This window comes from Aspergillus brasiliensis, assembly GCF_001889945.1.
Source record: "Aspergillus brasiliensis CBS 101740 unplaced genomic scaffold ASPBRscaffold_12, whole genome shotgun sequence".
Lineage (NCBI taxonomy): Eukaryota > Fungi > Ascomycota > Eurotiomycetes > Eurotiales > Aspergillaceae > Aspergillus > Aspergillus brasiliensis.
In genome coordinates this window covers 974,225-995,246 of record NW_027137453.1, presented here as the reverse complement: position 1 = coordinate 995,246, position 21,022 = coordinate 974,225, and the positions used below count along the sequence as shown (strand labels likewise).

At 50.9% G+C, this 21,022-nt stretch overlaps 6 protein-coding genes across 6 annotated transcripts; 3 read left to right on the top strand and 3 right to left on the bottom strand.

Moving 5' to 3' along the window:
* Positions 1–2,511: 2,511 nt before the first annotated feature.
* On the top strand, positions 2,512–4,973 carry steA (sexual development transcription factor SteA; the record flags this gene model as incomplete). The annotated part of the gene is made up of 5 exons (XM_067627840.1): positions 2,512–2,635; positions 2,758–2,857; positions 2,923–4,464; positions 4,580–4,663; positions 4,721–4,973. The coding sequence occupies 5 exons, from the start codon at positions 2,512–2,514 to the stop codon at positions 4,971–4,973; spliced, it is 2,103 nt and encodes a 700-aa protein (XP_067475966.1).
* Positions 4,974–5,029: 56 nt separating this feature from the next.
* On the bottom strand, positions 5,030–5,687 carry ASPBRDRAFT_311259 (uncharacterized protein). The gene is made up of 2 exons (XM_067622864.1): positions 5,586–5,687; positions 5,030–5,504 (listed from the first exon to the last, which is right to left on the bottom strand). Exon 2 carries the CDS (start codon positions 5,502–5,504, stop codon positions 5,157–5,159), a length of 348 nt encoding a protein of 115 aa, XP_067475965.1. The 5' UTR covers positions 5,586–5,687; the 3' UTR covers positions 5,030–5,156.
* Positions 5,688–6,979: 1,292 nt separating this feature from the next.
* On the top strand, positions 6,980–11,668 carry ASPBRDRAFT_58053 (bifunctional K:H/Na:H antiporter NHX1; the record flags this gene model as incomplete). Its single annotated transcript, XM_067627839.1, has 6 exons — positions 6,980–7,280; positions 7,339–8,568; positions 9,379–9,414; positions 9,500–9,649; positions 9,727–10,386; positions 10,437–11,668. 6 exons carry the CDS (start codon positions 6,980–6,982, stop codon positions 11,666–11,668), a joined length of 3,609 nt encoding a protein of 1,202 aa, XP_067475964.1.
* A 546-nt stretch (positions 11,669–12,214) lies between these two features.
* On the top strand, positions 12,215–14,941 carry ASPBRDRAFT_159547 (putative GABA permease). The gene is made up of 8 exons (XM_067619450.1): positions 12,215–12,743; positions 12,825–12,971; positions 13,094–13,140; positions 13,216–13,363; positions 13,420–13,952; positions 14,007–14,093; positions 14,179–14,563; positions 14,667–14,941. The coding sequence occupies exons 1-8, from the start codon at positions 12,665–12,667 to the stop codon at positions 14,807–14,809; spliced, it is 1,569 nt and encodes a 522-aa protein (XP_067475963.1). The 5' UTR covers positions 12,215–12,664; the 3' UTR covers positions 14,810–14,941.
* An 871-nt stretch (positions 14,942–15,812) lies between these two features.
* Positions 15,813–16,979, bottom strand: ASPBRDRAFT_58052 (zinc-dependent alcohol dehydrogenase; the record flags this gene model as incomplete). The annotated part of the gene is made up of 3 exons (XM_067627838.1): positions 15,813–15,859; positions 15,915–16,269; positions 16,329–16,979. The coding sequence occupies 3 exons, from the start codon at positions 16,977–16,979 to the stop codon at positions 15,813–15,815; spliced, it is 1,053 nt and encodes a 350-aa protein (XP_067475962.1).
* A 3,316-nt stretch (positions 16,980–20,295) lies between these two features.
* Positions 20,296–20,999, bottom strand: ASPBRDRAFT_46901 (uncharacterized protein). The gene is made up of 2 exons (XM_067625742.1): positions 20,915–20,999; positions 20,296–20,747 (listed from the first exon to the last, which is right to left on the bottom strand). Exons 1-2 carry the CDS (start codon positions 20,962–20,964, stop codon positions 20,489–20,491), a joined length of 309 nt encoding a protein of 102 aa, XP_067475961.1. The 5' UTR covers positions 20,965–20,999; the 3' UTR covers positions 20,296–20,488.
* Positions 21,000–21,022: the final 23 nt, after the last annotated feature.

Below are 21,022 nucleotides of genomic sequence, written 5' to 3'. Positions count from 1 at the left end.
GAAACCTAGCAAACGGCCCCCAAGAAGAATGAGGCCCCCAAAAAGTGAAGAGAGGAGGAGGAGGAGGTACATCGCCCGTGCGCGCCTGTGTGCATATCTTGGTGTGGTGTACACTAGTTATCTACTGAGCAAGACAGACCACTACTTCCGCAGTAGTTACTTACTACATGACTTACTACAACCACCAAAGGGACCCTTCTCCTGATTCCTTTCCCCTTTTCTTCCAAAGCTTCCTCCGATAGTAATATTGGGATGCCAAGAGATAGAGCTTACTTGCGTTAAGGCTCCCTGGTTCCCACTCTGGGAGGTTTGTCCACCGAGAAAGCAAAGTGATATCCTATTTTGGTTGCAAATCCGAATTCCCAACAGTCAGGTCGTCGGATACCCATGATCCATCATGGAGGTGCCTAGGCTACCGGACCAACTCCACTTTTACATGTTCCGTTTTTGCCCATTCCTTTTTTCTTCTGTGTAAGGTTAGCCACACCTTCCCCACACATAGTAGTAGAAGCCAGTAAATATCGCGCGGCCCATGATGTAAGATATCTTCAGGAAGCGCTCTTTAAATTAACAGTCGCCAAGTCGGAGCAGGTAGGCTACCCCACAGAATCAATGGGATTGGTTTAGTGGTTTAGTGCATTGGAGAGGTGTACAGAGTATGATTACAAGCTGCAGGAGGCAGACAGGGAGTGTAGGATGATGTACATACGTTGTAGTATGTGACTAGTTTGGTAGAAAGAAGCCTTTCAACTAATGTTTTCCTTGTTCTTGTTCTTTTTCTTTTTTTTTTTTCTCTTTTTCACTGTTGGTATGACTGAGCAGAAAATTGACCGACTAATTAAGTTAACTCCAAGATAACTACTTACTCCGTACTAACTGCTCTTACAACCTTCCAGCAGGTTTCTATGGATAAGTTTAGCAACGATGGAGGAGGTCTACTAACCCAAGAGGGAGGCGGGCCCGGCAACAAAAAGCTCACCAACGGATGGGATGGATTGGAATCTTTGGAAGAGGGCGGCAGCCCCACCTTCTGGTAAAGTGGTTACCCTCCTGGTACCTGACCGTCTAGATACCTGAGTATCTTACCAGAGACCCCACTTTTTGTGAGTGGTGAACCTGGCTGTTGAGGGTGAGATTAGCAGCAAATAGCAGGATCACCGGGTACTGGGGGAAGATTACTTCAGGGCGCAGCCTTTTATACGATACATGTATAGACATTGTATGGTATTATTTGAATACCGGGAGGGCCCTTCTCTATCCTCTCTCTCTTTCTGGCTTTCTCTTTCGTCCTGCCCTCTCTGACTTCCAGTTCTCTTTTTTCTTTCCCCTCTTTTATTATTATTATTTTTGTTATTATTTATTTTATTTACTCTCTCATATTCTTCTTCTTATTCTAGTTTTTCATTTTTCATTTTTCATTTTTTTTATTCTTCCCCCTGCCCTGAAGTCGGTCCCTGGCGCCAGTCTCCACTTAATTTTTCCTATTCTTTACCCAGTGGGTAAAAAAAAGCCCTACTTTTTCGCCGTGCGCGTATCCCGGAGCCCAACCAACTAAGTAACTTAGTCAAGCCGCCCAGGAGCAGAAAGAACTAAGAAGAGAGAGACTCCAGAAGTGGGCGACTCGATCCGCGGGTCTCGGTCGGCGGCGCTCCCTGAATTCCTCCTCTCAGACCCAAAGTCTCCGTCCTTCGACACTGGCTGGTCGTTTAAAATTATTATTGTTCTTTTTCCCGATCTTATTATTTATTGTTAGATTATTATTTTATCGATTGGCATTATTATTACCGGTTACCGACTCCTCTCCCATACTTGATCTGTACCTCCATCAACTGCTAAAAAAGCAAGTCCCTACTTCATCCCTCCACATCTTCCTCTTCCTCTCTCCCCTTCCCCCCTCCTCTCTTCCCATCGCGACTGGCATCTGTTGTTTTTCTTCTTCCATTCTTACTTCATCCTTCCTCTTCTTCTTCTTCACCTCCTTTCGTTTCATTTCAACCCCCTCCATCTTCGCCGTGCGAGTTATCTTTACCAAGGGACTTGTAATCGGGCTGGCCCAGTTCAACTCTCTGTTGCTCTCTCTCTTTCTCACTGCCTTTCATTTGCCCTTTGTTGACGAGGGTCGGCACAACGTCAGCGCCTAACTACTAGCTACGCTTCCCGTACAAGAGGCTGGCACCTCTTTTTTTTCTTAAACCATCTCCGTGTTTGGATAACCCTTTGTGTTTCAACGATCCGTCGTCGAACATCCTATCCAAAACCTGTTTCTATCTTTTTATAGCATTCAATCCTCCGAATCGCTCCCCTTGATTCCTTGCGAGAGGTCGTTTGTCCGCTTTCCCTAAACCGGTTGCTGTGACGGTGCGTAACTCCTTGCTCTGCCCAACCGGTGCTCTGTGACACCAGTCCACTTGCCGCTTCCATGACTCTTCTTTGTTCGCGCTTATGCTGGCAAACAAACCGTCGTTCTAAGATTTGACTGATTCCCCTACAGACTACTGTATCACATCCGCTATGTATTCCCAACACGGTGCCCCTATGGCACCTCCCCAGAAGCCGGAGACGTTTATGCTTTCCACTGAGGCACAGCAAAGCCTTCCACATGACGCGCAAGTCGCGCTGCAGCAAGTTGACAATCGTACGTTGCCTTTGCGGTGCTTACAAACGCCTATAATCTCCTCCCTATGGCTTTCAGTCCCTGCGACCTAGACCTTCTTCTTGACGGACTCTCTCCTGACTAATTGTCTATCTCTGGTATAGTCAAATACTTTCTCCTCTCGGCGCCAGTGGACTGGCACGCAGATCAACTCATTCGGCGCTTCTTGCTTCCCACTGGCGATTACATCTCTTGCGTCTTATGGTTAGTTGCGATCGTCGCAATGCCATGTAGTTGGTCAAAAGGGCACCTAAACTGATTCGCGACAGGAACAACCTCTTCCACATCTCCGGAACCGACATCGTGAGATGCCTCGCATTCAGATTCCAGGCCTTCGGGCGCCCCGTGAAGAATTCGAAGAAGTTCGAGGAGGGTATCTTCTCGGACTTGCGAAACCTCAAGGCCGGAACTGATGCCACTCTAGAAGAACCCAAAAGCCCGTTCCTCGACTTCCTGTACAAGAACAATTGCATTCGAACTCAGAAAAAGCAGAAAGTCTTCTACTGGTACAGCGTGCCACACGATCGTCTGTTTCTCGATGCGTTGGAACGTGATCTGAAGCGGGAGAAAATGGGGCAGGAGGCGACCACGGTTGCGGTCAGCGAGCCTGCTCTGTCTTTCGAGTTCGATTCATCCCAGTCGCTGTATGAACAACTCACAAAGGCACAACAAGCAAATTCCTCATCGTTTGCTGCACACGCAAGTACGACATATGGCCAACCCGCATCCCCAGTGGTTCGGACCGTTGACGCTATGCCTCCTCCCCAGATGGCTCCCCAGATGGCTCCCCCGGCGCTACCCCTTCTCCCGGACGAGTCGGGCAATCCGGCGATGTACAACCCGGTTCCTATGCCCACCACCCTGGCCCAGAGCGTTATTAAGCGCGAAGCAGAATACGGGCACATCCAGTATGACCGCAATGGCATGCCCATTGCCCGTCTACACCAGCGCCATGCCTCGATGCCCACCTTCGTCGAATACTCGCCGGCGCCATCGTTCGTTTCGTCTCAGTATGAGGACTACAGCAACCGGGGTCTATCGTTTGAGCCTGTTACGCCTCCTCAGCACAGCTCCCACCTTGGAGCTGAACCGGCATACATCGCTAATGAAGACACCGGTCTTTACACCGCCATCCCCGATATCTCTTCCGCAACCACCTACAATCCAATGATGCAGCTACCCCCGTCGAATCTCGCCCATGCTCACTATCCGCCCCCCGCGAGAACCTTCCCGTCAAATGTTTACTCGGTCATCGAAGGCTCTCCTACATACAAACAACGTAGGCGCCGGTCTTCGATACCCCCGAGTATCACCGGTGTTGGCGCTGGCCCGCACCCCCAGGTGACGAGTGCACCGAACCAAGCGATTGCGTACGCTGCCCATAGACCCAGCGACCTTCGTCGTTCAGTCTCTAGCTCGGTGGCTCCGGTAGCGGAGGTGGATGAGTCCCAACATGACCCGTCTTACAGGGCGGCCAATGGCTATCGCGCTGCAGTTCTTCCCCAAAAGAATTTGCTGCATGAGATGTCCCGCAACGGCACCCCGCTGTCGAGCCTCGAGGAAAACCCCGAGCAGGGTACCTTGGCTCTTGCCAATCAACCAGATGAGTTAGCGCCTCTTCCCAGCGGTGAGGCGCTAGATGCATCTGTCCAGAACAGTGCGACGAATAAGGCTGACCGATACGCGCCGGGCCCCGTTCGTCGTGCTCGGAGCGCTACCATGATGGAGCTCGGCCCCTACCCGCAGAAGTCACACTCCTGCCCCATTCCATCATGCGGACGTCTCTTCAAGAGATTAGAACATTTGAAACGGTAAGCTGCAAAGTTCTATTTTTATGGGCTTCCCAATTGGTCCAGATTCGTGACGGATCGGCGGAAGCCTCAATGCCATTGTTTCTGTAGCCGCCGACTAACATGAAGAGTCTAGACACGTGAGAACACACACCCAGGAGAGGCCCTACCCATGTCCTTACTGCAACAAAGCATTCTCCCGGTCGGATAACCTGGCACAGTAAGTTATTAACGCATTCACTTTTGATCTATTGCAGGATGCTAATTTGCCTGATAGACACCGTCGAATCCACGAGGCTCAACAGGATGGGCAGCAGCCCCTTTCCGGCCACGAGGACGACCTGGAAAATGAAGAGAACGGATTTGGCTCAGCCGAGGAGGGATCGTCCCCGCCTGAATCTGTCTCGGGTGCCATGGTCAATGTTCCTGCCATGACTACGATGCCCTCTGCTATGACCATGCCATCGGCTATGCCTACTATGGTCGCTCCTCACATGATTGCGCCTCAACTTCTGCAGCAGCAGCTATGAGTGAGCGCTATGGTGGTCCTCTAACTGGTCGATACTTTGCCCGACATGTTACTCTGCTCGCTTTGTCCAGTCCTTCCTGATGCTTTTGCATCTCGACCCTCGGTCGTCTACTCTTGTCTGTTCTCACTAATTCTCTCGAGGAGTTGAGGGCGCGTTTCTGCATTCAAAATGTCCCTTACTCCGTTATTGATTGATTGCATCGCCAAGTGTACGCTGCTTGGCCCTGTGGCTCCTGTACGTTGATGCCACGTCACTGAGGCTCGGTTGCGACACAGCTATTGGCTTCCTGCAGGATCTCTTCTCCTGCATCGCGGCCTTGTCCCCCGGCTGATGACGGGGCTGCTTCCAGATTTGGATTGATATCTTCCTTTGTTTCCTATTTGCGGTCGGTTTGGATTTGGTGTCCATAATAAGCGTTACATGTGTTTGTTCCTTCGGGGTTGGTCTGCTGTTGCCTCTACCCCATAATCGTCCTTGTTTTTCACCTTGTCTCCTTTTGTTCGGTCGGGTTCCTGGTTTGATTTGTTTCATGTGCTATGTTGATAATGGGATTTCTTGTACTATTTCATTTATCGCGGTGATGGGAATATTGGGAGGGTTGGATTTACAGATGTGGGTTGATCAAAAAGGGCACATAGCTTGGAAAGGCTACTTTTTCTTTTTCCCTCGTGGGATATTTTGCGGCTCTCCAGGCACACCTCAAGCAGGGATGCAAGGAGGGGGTCTGGGTTTGGAGCTTCTTCCACTATAGATATTCCGAGAGATGGGTCTTGTGTCTGTGACGGGCGTGCATAGGTTGAGCACATACATATAGATATGAATCAAATGGTAATGAAACCCATGTTGTGGCCACTCAATAGTAGTCGTAGAAGTCAGTCAGGGGATCGATGTTTGTCACCTGTCAGACGCCTGCGTGTCTCCGCCTGATCCAATCGTGACCCGTTCCATCCGGCTTCCAGATCGGGGTATATCACGTGCGTGGCCTGCTGACGTCGACCCGATTCTACAAGGTATCGTCATCCAAGACACCCCCATCGTATTCATCGGGAATGCCTCCTCTTCGTTTTTCTACAGTAAACTGTTGCTCTGGTCTGTCCAACATGGAGCAAGACTAGGAATCATAAGGGTTGAGATTCGTGCCATACCTATCACCTACCGTATACCGCTCCCAGAGCGCTTCACTTCCGCCCCCCAAACAAACGCATACTCACGTGTCCACGACTGCCTCTTGCCGAATCCCCAGGAATTCAGCCACGTTTCAGCAGCCTGATTGGGTTCATCACACACTATATTACACTACCACTTGCTTCATCCTCCGGCAGGAAGAAGCCACAGAACGGTTGCATTCCATACTGGACTAGCTTGTGTACCACGGCCTTTCCAAACCCTTGGGTCTATCTATCGCTTCTGATCATCTTATATACTACTAGTCCGCGTGAGCTATCTTCGGGGCTTTTTCTACCCCATGAATGACTAACGCAGGAAGGCCTGATCGTATCACACACACGCGCGCGGTAGCCTCTTTTGAATTCCCCGATTGTTAACAGGGGATCGTTGTGTCCAGCAACACTGCTTGCTGCTTGCTAGATCAAATGCCAGAAACGCATGAGCGGTTCGCTGACGAAACTTCCCCTTTGGTGGGAGCATCTGACAATAATCAAGTGCACTCGATGTCAAGAAATGGAGATAATAACGGGACCAGCGGGGCTGGAGATGCTCACCATCTGTCCGAGACGAAGAGCAGCTGGTACCTGTTTCTATTGACGTTGAGCATTGGCGGGTAGGTGGCCTGTCTGGTCCGTTGGCGATATAGTCTAGGATGGACTGTATCTATGTGCCGTATGGCTTTTGCTCAAAGCTAACGAGTCTGTTGTTCTAGCCTCCAGGTCGTGTGGTCCACTGAGCTATCTAATGGATCGGTAAGCTACCGCTGTTTATCGGGCTTTGTGTGGGTATAGACGGCTAATTCTGTATCCCGAGCATAGCCCTACCTCCTGTCGCTTGGGATGAGCAAGGCTTTGCTTGCATTCGTTTGGATTGCTGGGCCTATAACAGGTACTCTTGTGCAGCCGTATATTGGCATCTGCAGTGACAATTGCCGCATATCATGGGGCAAGAGAAAGCCGTTCATGGTCGTGGGCGGCATTGCGACGATCATTTCTCTCCTTGCCCTCGCCTGGGTCAAGGAAATGACCGGAGGCTTCCTTGGACTTTTCGGTGTTGATCCTGCGTCCAGTGCAACGCGAACAGTGGTCATTATACTCGCCACCATCTTGATGTACTGCCTCGACTTTTCTGTAAATACTGGTAGGTTTTCCTTTCCTCCGCTTATATATGCAACCCTGAAATGACTGTCGGGTTGCAGTGCAGGCAGGCATCCGGTGTTTCATTGTGGACAATGCCCCCTCGCACCAGCAGGAGGAGGCAAATGCATGGGCTAGCCGGCTCACGGGCGTTGGTAACATTCTTGGGTACATTTTTGGATACATGGACCTACCCAAGTGGTTTCCGTTTTTGGGAAATACGCAGTTCAAAGTCTTATGTGCATTGGCGTCCGTCGCACTTGGGGTAACGTTGTTGGTTAGCTGCCTATACATCAAGGAGCGTGATCCTCGTCTAGATGGAACGGCTTCATCGGGGAACCCTGGGGTGGTAACATTCTTCAAGCACGTTTTCAAGTCGATCAAACATCTACCGCCGGAGATTGCCAAGGTGTGTGAAGTTCAACTTGCCGCGTGGGTGGGTTGGTTCCCTTTCCTCTTCTATTCCACGACATATATCGGGCAGCTCTTTGTGAATCCGATCTTCGATGGACACCCGGGTCTCTCGGATGGTGATATCAACAAAGCTTGGGAGGAAGCTACGAGGATTGGGACATTTGCGTTGCTGGTCTACGCAATTGTGTCGTTCGTGACGAATTTGACGCTGCCTGTACTTGTGGTGCCCACTTACAAGTCGGCTGTTCCTGTGGATTCCACTCCCACGGAAGGTCAGTCGGAGGATGAGCCCTTCCTAGGCAACAGAAGGCTGTCCACATCCTCAATTGGCACTGCAATGGAACCACCCACAGCTATCTTGGGAATCAACAAGGGTGATTCGGGAGAGAATAAGTGGCTATCGAAGTTACAGATCCCCGGATTCACCCTTCGGCGTGCGTGGCTCATGTCGCACATCCTGTTCGCTGTCTGCATGTTCAGCACCTTCTTTATCTATTCTTACCAGGCCGCAACGGTGGTGATCGGGATCGTTGGGATTTCGTGGGCGTTGACGCTTTGGGCACCATTTGCCCTAATCTCTGCGGAGGTCTCACGCATTGACACAGAGCGTCGGATCCGACGACATCAAAATGAGGGGACAGTTTCCGCCGAACAGCCTCGCAATGATACAAGTTTACCAGCTCGAGCCTCTGCCGACGAGCATGACCTGGAGAATGGATCACCCACACCAACCGCAAAGGCAGGGGAAGTGGAAGAGGAGGAGAATCTGGCACAGGCAGGGATCATCCTCGGGCTGCACAATGTGGCCATCTCGGCGCCACAAATCATATCAAGTCTAATCTCTAGTGCGATTTTCAAGGCATTCCAGAAGCCTCGGGGTGAGCCGTGGGATGATAGTGTCGGGTGGGTGCTGAGGTTCGGGGGCTGCGCGGCAGTATTGGCGGCAGTGCTGACCAGCAGGCTTACCGAGGGAGCTCGGGGAGTGACTGTTTCATCGTAGGAGTCAGGCGAAGTAACAGGCACAGAGATAGTAACATTTGTCAGAATATCAATATTACACATTGAAGGAGATTATCAGAATCTGTAACATCAGGCTGAAGTGGAAGAGATAGTAAAAAGAAAATGCCCCGTTATTGTAGCAACCAAAGTAACCAACAATAATAGTTCATCTATTGAGGCGACGTCACACGCCAGGAGGATCAGCGGGCCGAACAGCGACGGGTCTTGGCCAGGCGGGACTCTGGCGGGCGTTGACGAATACTTGTCCCCTACTCATGCCAGCTTTCGCTTCCCACATCTCTACAGTCTCTCGCTTTTCGCTGCTGTTGTGCCTTTCTGCATTCCGTCAGGTCTTTTGCGATCGGCAGATTATGTGTGCCTGGTCTCCGTGCCAGAGACTCGCTGCTGGGCGTTAAACCGTCATCCGCGTCGTGGTTGCGAGGGATATCCCCAAACAATGGCTACCCAAGTGATGGGCGACTTTTTACACCAGATACTCCGTATGTCTCCAATATTCCATGCGATACCTGCCGATTAGATATGAGGATGTCAAGATTCGGGGTTTTGGTTGAGAAATCCCTGGGGGTCCTCTGTGAGGAGGCGGCGGCGGCCCCTTGTGATGGATGCATACGCGGTCGGGCGAGGCGACCTGAAACGAATATGCTCACTAACGGACTCGTGCTTTATAGGGAGAGCTGTGGATTCGGATACGGACCCCGATGATGGTACGCGCATTGCTTCTTTTCCCCCAAAATATCCTATCTCGAATTTAGGCGCCATTGAATCTGACAAATGTCGGTTTTACAGCAGATGCTCCGGAGGCCGGCGATAAGGAGTTCTTCAGCTCCTGGGCGCTCTTCATCCTCATTATGTTGCTGATGTTCGCGCTATTTACGAGTTACATACTCCAACAGAAGAAGATCCAGGCGGTTCATGAAACAGTGCTGTCTATATTTGCGGGTATGTCGATCGCAGCTTGGTTGGCTTTTGCACATAGTTTGAGGGTCAGGCGCTCATGGGTTCGGGGATAACTTTAGGCATGTTTGTCGGATTGATCATCCGGTTGAGTCCTGAGTCACCTATTCAGGATAGCGTCACGTTCGATTATCAGTTCTTCTTTAACCTTCTCCTTCCTCCGATTATTTTGGCATCCGGCTACGAATTACACCAGGCGAACTTCTTCCGAAACATTGGTACCATTCTCACCTTCGCCTTCGCGGGAACATTCATCTCCGCTATCGTGTTGGGACTGGTCTTGTTTGTCTGGACAAGAATTCCGTTGGATGGATTGAATATTACCTTCGTTGAGGCCATTTCGGTCGGTGCGACTCTGTCGGCGACGGATCCAGTCACGATCTTGGCTATCTTCAACCTATACAAAGTCGAGCCGAAGCTCTACACGGTTATTTTTGGCGAGTCGATCTTGAACGATGCCATCGCGATTGTGTTATTCGAGACCGCGCAGAAGTACGCCGACAGTGATGCGGGTTCCTTGACTTTCTTGAACTTGTTTGAGGCTATTGGACTGTTCTTGTTGGTCTTCTTTGGAAGTATGATGGTGGGTGTCATCGTCGGCATCATGACCGCTCTGGGCTTGAAGTACACGCATGTGCGCCGCATGCCCAAGATTGAGAGCTGCTTGATCGTCCTTATCGCCTATGCCAGTTACTTCTTTTCGAACGGTGTCTACCTATCCGGTGAGTGAGATGCTCGTCACCGTTGGTGCGAAGCAAGCTGACATTCTTAGGCATTGTGTCTCTCTTGTTCTGTGGAATCACCCTCAAACACTATGCATACTACAACATGTCGCGCCGTACGCAACTTACCACGAAGTATCTCTTCCAGGTGATGGCGCAGTTGTCGGAGAACTTTATCTTCATTTATCTCGGACTCGACTTGCTCGTCCAAAGACATCTGCAGTTCAAGCCTCTCTTCATTCTGGTCGCTGTTTTCGGTATCTGTATTGCGCGATACCTGGCAGTGTTCCCCCTGTCCAAGGCGATCAACTGGTTCATCCGATACAGAGCTCGTCGCCGCGGCATGGATGTTGCCGATGAGCTGCCTTTCGCCTATCAAGCAATGCTTTTCTGGGCAGGTCTGCGTGGAGCTGTCGGTGTTGCACTGGCCGCAGGCCTGAAGGGAGTCAACGCCCCGGCGTTGCGAGCCACTGTTCTCGTGGTGGTGGTGTTGACCGTCATCATTTTCGGCGGCACAACGGCCCGGATGCTGGAGATCCTGGGGATTCGGACCGGCGTTGTCGAAGAGATCGAGTCGGACGATGAATTTGACATCGAAGTTACCAACGGTGGCACCTACTACAAACGCTCTGATACAGGCTTGGGATACACGCCTCGTCGTATGGACTCGACCATCCCGTTGGATGGAGTGACACGCGGCGACTTGGACCGGAACAACAGCTATTCGAGTGGCAACAACCGTCGGCCCAGCCCTCCTCCATCTGGCTCGGGCCGCACTCGAGGCCATGCCCGGCTCTATTCCAATGCATACAGCCAGAGAGATACCGGCCGTGACCGTACATCGACAGCCACGCTGCTGGGTAGTGGCGCCCGAAATCACAGCGACAGCGAAGCGGCCAGTGAGGATGAGTTTGGTCTGAGGACCACTGGGAAGAACCGTGTGGCAGACGCCGATCAATTGGACGCGTTCGACCTTGATGTCGAGGATGCGCCGTCCGACGACGACCTTCCCCCGTCCGCCCCGGCGCCGACTACCTCGCGACTCAGGCGATCGCCGTCCCAGCCTCAACAATATCTGGATCCATCGCAGACCACACCCGCTACCAACACCTCGCCCAACCGGCGCGAAACCGGATTGAGCGCCCGCGATGCCATTCGAGACCTATTCTCGGGGGGACCGTCTGGGGACCACGCGGCGTGGTTTCGACAGTTGGACGAAGATTATATCAAGCCTCGACTTTTGTTAGATCAGTCGAACCACAAGGGGCCTGGTGCTGTTTAGATGACATTCCATTTTTCTTTTCCTTTCCCTTTTCCACCATGTGTGTGTACTCATAATGCATGATTCCATCTTCTGTTCCATGGCTCTTCTGCCAGCATTCCATTGTCGGAATGGTTTCTTCTGGTCTACTCCTGGAGTTGGAGCTCGTCCTGTTGCGTTCAGTAGCGAGTATGCTCCAGGCGTCAAACCTCTCTCTCTCTCTGATTTGGGGGCGCTTGTATATCCGCTATATACCGGTGCAGACTGCTCTTAGTTATATTGTTTCTTTGGCATAGCCGGGGTCTGGACACCCTGGACACATGTCATTGTGTACGAATGCCATGTTTCATTTTAGATCTGAATGATTGAGATTCTTCTTGTTCTTGTTCTTTTTCAATTTTAGCATATGCGTAGAGATAAGCCCAACCCAGCCAAGCCAATCTAGTCGGACAGGCCGATCCCCCTCACAACTAAGCGCGTGACTCTCCAGCTGGCAGCATCAGCCATGCACCAGTAGCAGGAAGCCTCGGAACAATCCAGCTTATCCAATTTCTCCTTCCCACCCCATTCCTGTCAATTCCGATTCCGAATGGCAACTAACTAATCCTTCGTGACAAGCCCCTCAGGTTACCGTGGCTCAGCGCGGGTTGTTATCAGGCGCAAGGAACATCCAGATTGGCTGCTCGGACATCCTACTTGCCATCCACCCGCGATAAGGTCGTGATAACGTCTCTCTCTCGATCGCTGGATGATGCTACGATTGTGGGATTCTGATGCGCGCTGCTACTGATTTGCTGGGCTTATCGGGGGATAAATGGATTATCGGCATCCCTTTCTTCCCATTGAACGTGAGGGATGATTGATACAAGTCATATTCCCCGATGCCTGCAGGTTCTGGAACCCCCCGCCTTGTGAAGTGAGACTAGTATAAACTTAAGTACTCTGCATCCATCCCTCCGCTCAGAGCTTCATTCTTTAATCCGACGGACGCTCTGTTATCTGGAGTTTCCTCTCATTATGGCGGAAAAGTTGAAGGAAGCTGCTCATGGAGCTAGTGAGGATCCCCCTGTCGAGCAGGGGGATCTGCAGCTTTTGGGTATGTCATGCTATCAATACTAATACTTCTATCGAGTTCATCGAGTATGGTTGATTGTTTGTGCTGATCGGGTCGGATAAGCTACGCTGGGCTATAAGCAGGAACTACGTCGTCATTATTCCACCGTCCAGGTCTTCGCTATCGCCTTTAGTATTATGGGATTGCTGCCCTCGATTGCGTCGACACTTTCGTACTCGATTCCTGCAGGCCCTGTTGGCATGGTCTGGGTATGATTGCACATTCATGCTGGCTCTACATATAGGGGGGATTTTGGCTAACTTAAGCTAGGGTAAGGTTCTTCGCTGTCGTCTGGTGTAGTCTGGGCAATGATTCTGATGGTTTCCTTGCAGGATGGTTTTCGGCCAGTGTGTTTATCTTCATAGTGGCTTTGGCGATGGTATGCTTGATGCGCAATCTTTCCTTTATGCTCCTCATCGGATTGTTTGGATGCTTACTATTTCACTGGGTATAGGCCGACTTAGCATCCGCCATGCCGACTGCCGGTGGTCTCTATTTCTGGACGCACTACTTCAGTGGAGAGAAGTGGAAGAACCCTCTCAGCTTCGTAGTAGGGTACAGCAATAGTCTAGGACTCATAGGCGGCGTCTGCTCCATCGATTGTATGCGAATCCCCCGAACCTTCCATGTCCTCCAGTCGCTGACCTCCGTCACCAAGATGGTTTCGCTACAATGCTCCTCTCAGTCGTATCAATCGCGCGTGATGGAAACTGGACAGCCTCTCGACCCGTCCTATACGGCACCTACGTTGCCTGTGTGGTTGTCCACGGCCTCATCGCTATCTTCTGCGCGCGTATCATGCCCAAAATCCAGTCGGCCTGTATCGTGAGCAACGTCGGCCTTGTCCTGGCTACAGTCCTCGCTCTGCCCATCGGTAAAGCCGTCCGCGGGGGACAGATCAACTCGGGAACGTATGTCTTCGGACACTCTGAGAACCTCACTACCTGGCCCCAGGGCTGGACCTTCATGCTGTCATGGATGTCTCCGATCTGGACTATCGGCGCATTCGACTCCTGCGTCCACATGAGCGAGGAAGCTAGCCACGCGGCGCGTGCCGTACCTTTAGGTATCATCTGGTCTGCGGGACTCTGCGGACTGTTAGGCTTTGTATCTCTCGCGCTCATCGCCGCTGTGATCAACCCAGATCTCAATGCTGTTCTGAACTCGAGTTTCGGACAGCCCATGGCGCAGGTACTTTTACTGAACTCTCTCTATTCTAGAATGATATTAACCCTCTCGCTACAGATCTACTACGACGCCCTCGGCAAAAGCGGTGCCCTCGGCTTCATGGTCGTCGTGGCAGTCGTCCAATTCTTCATGGGTCTAAGTCTGGTACGAACAAACCCCCCAGGACCCTCTACTATCTCCCTTTAACCAACCGCAAGGATCCTCATGAGATGGTACTAAATTGATATAGGTCGTCGCCGCCTCCCGCCAAAGCTGGGCCTTCTCGCGCGACGGCGCCCTCCCCTTCTCCTCCTTCTTCCGACACGTCAGCAAGCGCGTGCGCTACCAACCCGTCCGAATGGTGTGCTTCGTCGTCCTAGTCTCCGTTATCCTGGGTCTTCTCTGTCTCATCGACGAAGCCGCCTCTAGCGCCCTCTTCTCCCTCGCCGTTGCGGGAAACGATCTTGCCTGGATGGTGCCCATCCTTAGTCGTATCGTCTGGGGTAAGGAGCGCTTTCACCCCGGGGAGTTCTATACGGGTTGGCTTAGTAAACCCATTGCGATTACGGCGGTGGTGTATTTGACGTATGTTATTGTGCTGAGTATGTTTCCGACGGGTGGGCCGAATCCATCGCGTAAGTCTATCTCTCTCTCTCTCTCTCTCTCTCTCTCTCTCTCTCCCTCTTTCACCTATTATATCCCGGTTTGGATGTGAAGAAGCTAATGGTTTATATATAGCGCAGGATATGAATTATACCATCGTGATCAACGGGTCGTTGTGGCTTGGAGCGATGGTTTATTATGTCGTTTATGCCAGGAAGGTGTATAAGGGGCCGCAGATGACGGTAGGTGGGGGTGAGTCGTCGGAGGATGATAAGTAAGTGATGAGTATAAGTTTGTGTTGTATTATGGTATATAAGTCGTGTCCATCTTGTGTAGTAGTACTATGGGTGGATCATGGATGTTTGCGTGATATTAGAAGCATACAATTTTTGAGATAACTATAGAGGGAGTAAGCACTTATTGGCGTCTTCAGTTAGGAATGGAGTGAGAGTTAGATTAAGAAAATCCTGTATGTTATATCTCTATTTGAATGTATGTCTCGTGATAATATGAAAAGTCTAGTTTGAGCTAGATAGTATAATCCAGATAACTACTACTAGGGAGCTAGAAATAACTTACTCTCATCATCGTCATCATCATCGTCATCTTGAAATCTGTATAACCATCGTGCAGACAAAAATAACAGCGTAAGATATGGTATACCGGTTTATCACCAATTGTTTAACCTAGTATGTTATTTTGTGCTTACTCTAATAACAGTCTACCTGGTAGGGACAACTATTGACTATGTTAAGTTACGTTTGTATTTACTTAACTTAGTAACACTGGTTGATTGATTGACTGACTGGGTGGGCTCGACTACCTTTAGTGCATGCATGTTGTAAGGTATATCATAATATAATGGAGCTTACTTCGTATAGTGGTCGAAATAATGCATCTATTTCTTTTATTTGGAGATTGTTGTGAATGTATCATTAGATATTTATACAGATAGTAGTCCTACAGGTGATTTGATTGATGCGTATGCATGAGGGATGGAGCGCGGAGATGTACGTTGGATTACGGAGTAGTTTGCAGCAGGACTTGTGATTGTCCATGTAAACTTCTTCTTTTCGTATATGCTACGTCACGTGTGGGTTGATTGGTGAATAAGGAGGTTCAATTATTTCAATATCAATTAACATGGCATAAGAAACATCATTCACATCATAGTAGTCGATCCCAGAAGTATGCATGTCAGGATTGGAAGATACACTCCGTTTCTGACCAGCAACTCGGAAGCCATATCCGTAACGCCAGTTCTTTCTGCGTCTACCTTGCTTACTGAGGTACCTCAAGGACATACCGACCGGCGATCTGGCCTTGCTCTGTTGTCGCTGTTAGTGGATTGGGTAACGGTGAGCAAGTATAGAGGTAACATACCCATCAGTTCGAAGATGCGCGGCAAATCCTCCAGAGGAGCCGTCTTGAACGGGGCCTTGATGAGTCCGCGAGCAAAAAAGTCCACTGCTTCCACGCCATCCTGTCTATTACCAACGTAGCTTCCCTTGATGTTGATCATACGGACAACGGTGTTGAAGACAGGGGCTCGAAGATATGCGCCGGCTGGCATGCCAATAGCGACGACGCTGCCCTTGGAGCGAACGTACTCGGTTGCCTGCTGGAAGGGCTTCTCGGCCACAGCGAGAAGGATCACAGCGTGGGCACCCAAACCTTCGGGGGTGGCTGCTTTGACGTCTTCAACTACATCCTTGGATGTCTTGAAGTCGACGTATGCCTGGATAGTGAAAGTATGGTTAGCAGATGTGGTGGTATTAGGGAATAAAAGATACTTACCTCCGATCCGAGTTGCTCGCACATGGCTTTCTTCTCTTCACCACCATCGATAGCGATGGTACGAAGCCCCATTGCCTTAGCATACTGCAGAGCCAGTGATCCGAGTCCGCCTCCAGCGCCGACAATGGCGACGGTCTGACCGGGACGGGCACCGGACTCCTTCAACCCCTTGTAGACGGTTATACCGGCACAGAGAATGGGAGCGACAGCATCAAGGGGAACTTCCTTCGGGAGTTTCGACGCATGACTGGCCTTGGCGATGGCATACTGCTGGAACGTACCATCGACGGTGTAGCCGGATAGCAGAGCATGAGGGCAGAGGGGCTCCTCGGCCTGCTTGCAAAACTCACAAGCCAAACAGGATCCATTCAACCATTTAATTCCAGCGTGATCTCCAACTTCGAATTCAGTGACGAGGTCACCTGTGGCGACGACCACGCCAGCTCCTTCATGTCCGCCCACGAAGGGTTGCTTCGACGGGAGCGGCCAGTCACCCTTCATGGCGTGCAAGTCGGTATGACAAACTCCGGTATACCGGATCTTGACCAAGATCTCGTCCGGCCCAGGCTTTGCAACCGGAATCTGCTTGTAGACAGGGGGTCCGCCCTTCTTCTCGACCACTTGGGCCCATTGCTTCTCGGGGATAGTCATGCTGGCAGTCCGGGGTTTGGATGGGATGAGACAGTAGATGACAAAGATACGTTGTTATGTGAAGCTGATGAATGCAATTGATGTTTATGTGAGACGAATGGTCAGGGTCTCCTAGGTCAAGGGGGGAGAAATCTTCGTGGCTTTATGTAGTCGCGTCCTGGTGGTGTTGCCGGGTATGACGGACAGGTGGGGTGATGTCCGCCCATCGCCGGAAGTGAATTGGGATCGAGTGACGTCGGGACCAGGAGGATCAGATGGCAGGACAGGGATTTGGTGACAGGAGACACTGACAAGGAAGCAGTCGCCGAGCCTAGAGCTGGCTCTGGGTCTTCCGGCCGGTGCGGCCATCCTCCGGCTTACTGCATGACCAAATTCAATGAGGCATGAATTTCACAAACTGCCCAGTGAGAATGTACACCACAAGCCACTCTTGGAGAGAATCCTCCGCATCAAAATGTGTCACTGAGTTTTAAGTGGTTGAGTGTCCCGATCCATGGCTGTCGGGCTGGCGGGACATGGCAGACGGGATAGACGTCATGGAAACCAAGCTCTCTCCGCAGCTTCCATTCGCGGGTAAAGCGTGGGGGGAAACGACATTCTGAAACCCCAGATGCAGACGAGGAACTGGCTATAGAGACACTCTATTATCAGGTCCCCGCTATTAGAACCGCATTAAGTCGGCCCAGCCTCAGCCTGCAGCGTCTGGTTCGTGTTGGCAAAGAGGGGTTGATTGTTCCAACGGAAAGTTGTGAGCGAGAGAGGCGCGGATGACGCGGACGAACGGCTTCCTTCTCGTCTTTCCCCAGTCTATAGCACTCAATTCTATGAGATGCGAGCAGCAGTGAAGGCGCTGTATTAGGAGCATGTTTGCGGATAGATCTGCTGCCACGGCAGATTCAACGCGCATGGTTGGACGGGCGATCCGAGGGCGCCAGGCCGATCATTCTTATCGCTGCCTTGGGCCTCACCCTAGATCGTTGCATCGCATCCCTTTGTCTCACCCCAAATCCAAGAATGTTCCTTAATCCCTCTGCGTTACTCCGTACTTGGGGTTAGTTCCTATACCTCAAACCCTTCATGCTCTGCTGAACCCTGTTACTGGCTGGTCTCTCCGCAGATGAACTTTCATTGCTGGGCCTAGATTGCGTGGAATTCGCAGGCCTCAGCCGATCTCGCAGTTGCCGGTGGTTCAATGGCATCCCTAATGAGTGATGGTAAGACATGATAAGATCAGAGTATCATGATCAGTGGTAGTCTCGCCAGAGAACTGAATTGGCGGGAGCTTCCAAGCAAATGGGCAGATGGGAGGTTGAAAAAGCCCAGTTGTGGATGGGCTGATCGAGTACCTCCGGGGCACCCACCTGACCACGGGCTCATCTTAACCCTTTTTGGAGCAGTTCGTAGCAGCGGTTCGGGTCATGCTGTTAAACTATTTAAGCAAGAACTATAGAGTACGATCAGTAAATCTCATGGAGCAAACGATCGATCAGCCGATTCAACATGGTAGAATGCCAGGATGCTATGATGCCAGGGCTTGGTGGGCGTAAACTGAGGACTGATGCTTTGAATGGAATAGTACCTCAGTCGCTACTTAAAGCAATACGCTGCGATTGGAGACAAACTCCAGAGTAGGTGGTTGCTATTCACCCAGTCGTGAACATGCTTTACTTGCAGCTTGGGTAGAAAACTTGTATACGGATCATCCCGGGCACCCATTGCAGCATCGGCTGAGTCTGAATCACTGGCATGGACATAAGTCGTGCAACTATCTGACCTTAAAGTCCAGTGGCCTGCACTTGACACAATACGGAGCCGAGGAGCTTTAACCCCGGTTTTCTATCAGCGGTACGAGGCACTACTCTTGCAAATGTCATGGCATTGAAATCATTAACAGGCGAATAGTAAGCTAGCATAGGATATGAGTGAGTGTGCGGATCTTGTCTGATTACCTACTTCTTTCTACCTTGAGAGATTTAGATCCATAGAGACATCCTTTTATGGAGTTTCCTCGACTTTCCGTAACGCTTGAGTATCCGTTTCAACTATTTACCCGAATTCTCGTCCAGACAAGCGTTGTGTTAGTATGTAACCATCAGCCGCAGTCCAACCCGAGAACGTCTACCCCGGGGTTGTCATTGGATATCAATAGTAGACGATCTCATTGTGCGTGGCACTTGACTTTGGTGGCGGTACCTTCAGCAAGATGCACGGGGGTAGCTCCTCAACACCGCGGGTAAAGGCAATTGCCACGCTCCATGTCCCATCCGCCAATGTGATACTATCGGCATCCTATAGAAACGAAAGACACGAAGGTAATATAGATGAATTATTGCATTTTAGTGTCGTCTAACTATCGAGGGTTCAATTAGCTTGTTTGTTAGCAATTGATGATGTATTCTCGTACCGAAGTTGGGAGACGCCGGGAACACAATATGGATCCTGGACATGGCAAGACGCCGCCGTAGTCACTCGACTTTATCTATCTACGGCTGCAGGTCTATCTACCAGTAGTCCATGTACGCCGGACACTGTAAGCCGATGCAGGCGCTTCAAATAGTGTCCATATCCCCTGGAGGGGCAGCCGCACACGCGACCATCACCCCTCATGATCAGGTGTACGATGAAGTGTCCTGTTTTGTGAGAATTTTTGTGAGTGTGATGGGAGAACCGGGGGACAGAGTTGGCGGTAATCTCCATAAAAACCCGAGTTGTCAGTCAGTCACTTCGTTCCCGATCGAAGGGCGATGATGTCTGGAGACGGTCATTACGTGTATCGAACTAAACAGTTCTGTCATGGAACGGAGCCTAGAGAGTGATCGATAGAGATACAAGGAGTAGTGTTACTTTTTCCATGGGAGGGTAATTGTTTAAACAAACAGTACACAATGATCGTTGTGAAGATAGCTGTCTGCGTTGTATATATAAACACCAATATTGGGGGAAATCTCAAGTTGTAGATAGGAGAAGGCTGGAAGAAGGCATCCAGCTGCTGCGAACTTCAGCCTTGGTGATCTGGGCAACGGCTACTGTGGTCAGTAATGATCAGTTATGGTAATACCAATACATACGGACAGGTGCGGGATTGAATGGGGGAAGCAGAAAGAACGAAAGAAGGAACGAGACAAGATGAGGGAAAATGAGGGAGAAAGTTGGCCCAAAGGGGGGGAAAGGGAAGGAGCAGCGCAAAAAATCAAAAATACTGGAACCATCGCCATCATCCTCATCATCATCCATCCATCCATCCTATCCCAATCTCCAGTGCAATCAATTTTCATCTCTACTTCCCTCTCTCCCATCATCATCTATGAATTCTACCATCTCCTCCCCGGAGCACGACCCCATTCACCACCACGTCTAGCTAAGGAAGGAAGGTATCTCGACCGTCTTGAGGTACGATACACTACAACTACACCAGACTTGAACTGAGATCATCACCCTCCACTCTTTTTCCCCTTACCTGCTGCTCACCTCCCCCATAATCCTCATCCACATCCACATCACATCCACATCTACCTCCCACCCACCCCCCATCCCCATCCCAATCCACCCATCAATTCATCCCGAGGGTCTCCGTTGCGGACATCGCTGGGTTTCTCAGGTAGTGTTCTCAGCCGGTCCAGGACCATTCCCCGATCGGGTAGCCCATTCACGGCTTGGCTGGGCCTGTGTTTCTTGTCGCATCCTGTCCGGAACGGTTGACCCGTGGAGGGTTTGTTGGCTCGCTCACCACAAGCACTTTGGAGCCCTCCGAAGATTCCTGTCAATCCGGTGAGGCGATCCTCCCTTTTCCACCTCATCCTTCCCTGTCTTTTTCTTCCATCTGCCCCCCATCATCTCCTGCGTCCATATCATCGCCATCCTTCCTCCCAATAACCTCCAGCCTTCCTTCTCCACTTCTCCCCAGTTAGGCCTCTCAGAATTAATTCCTTCCGCAGATAGCTGGGACCAGCAGCGGCAACCAACCCGACGCGTGATCGCCCCCCATCGAGATCTTCGTGAGATAAATCCTCTCAAGGACCCCCTTCGCGCATGGCCAGCCCTCG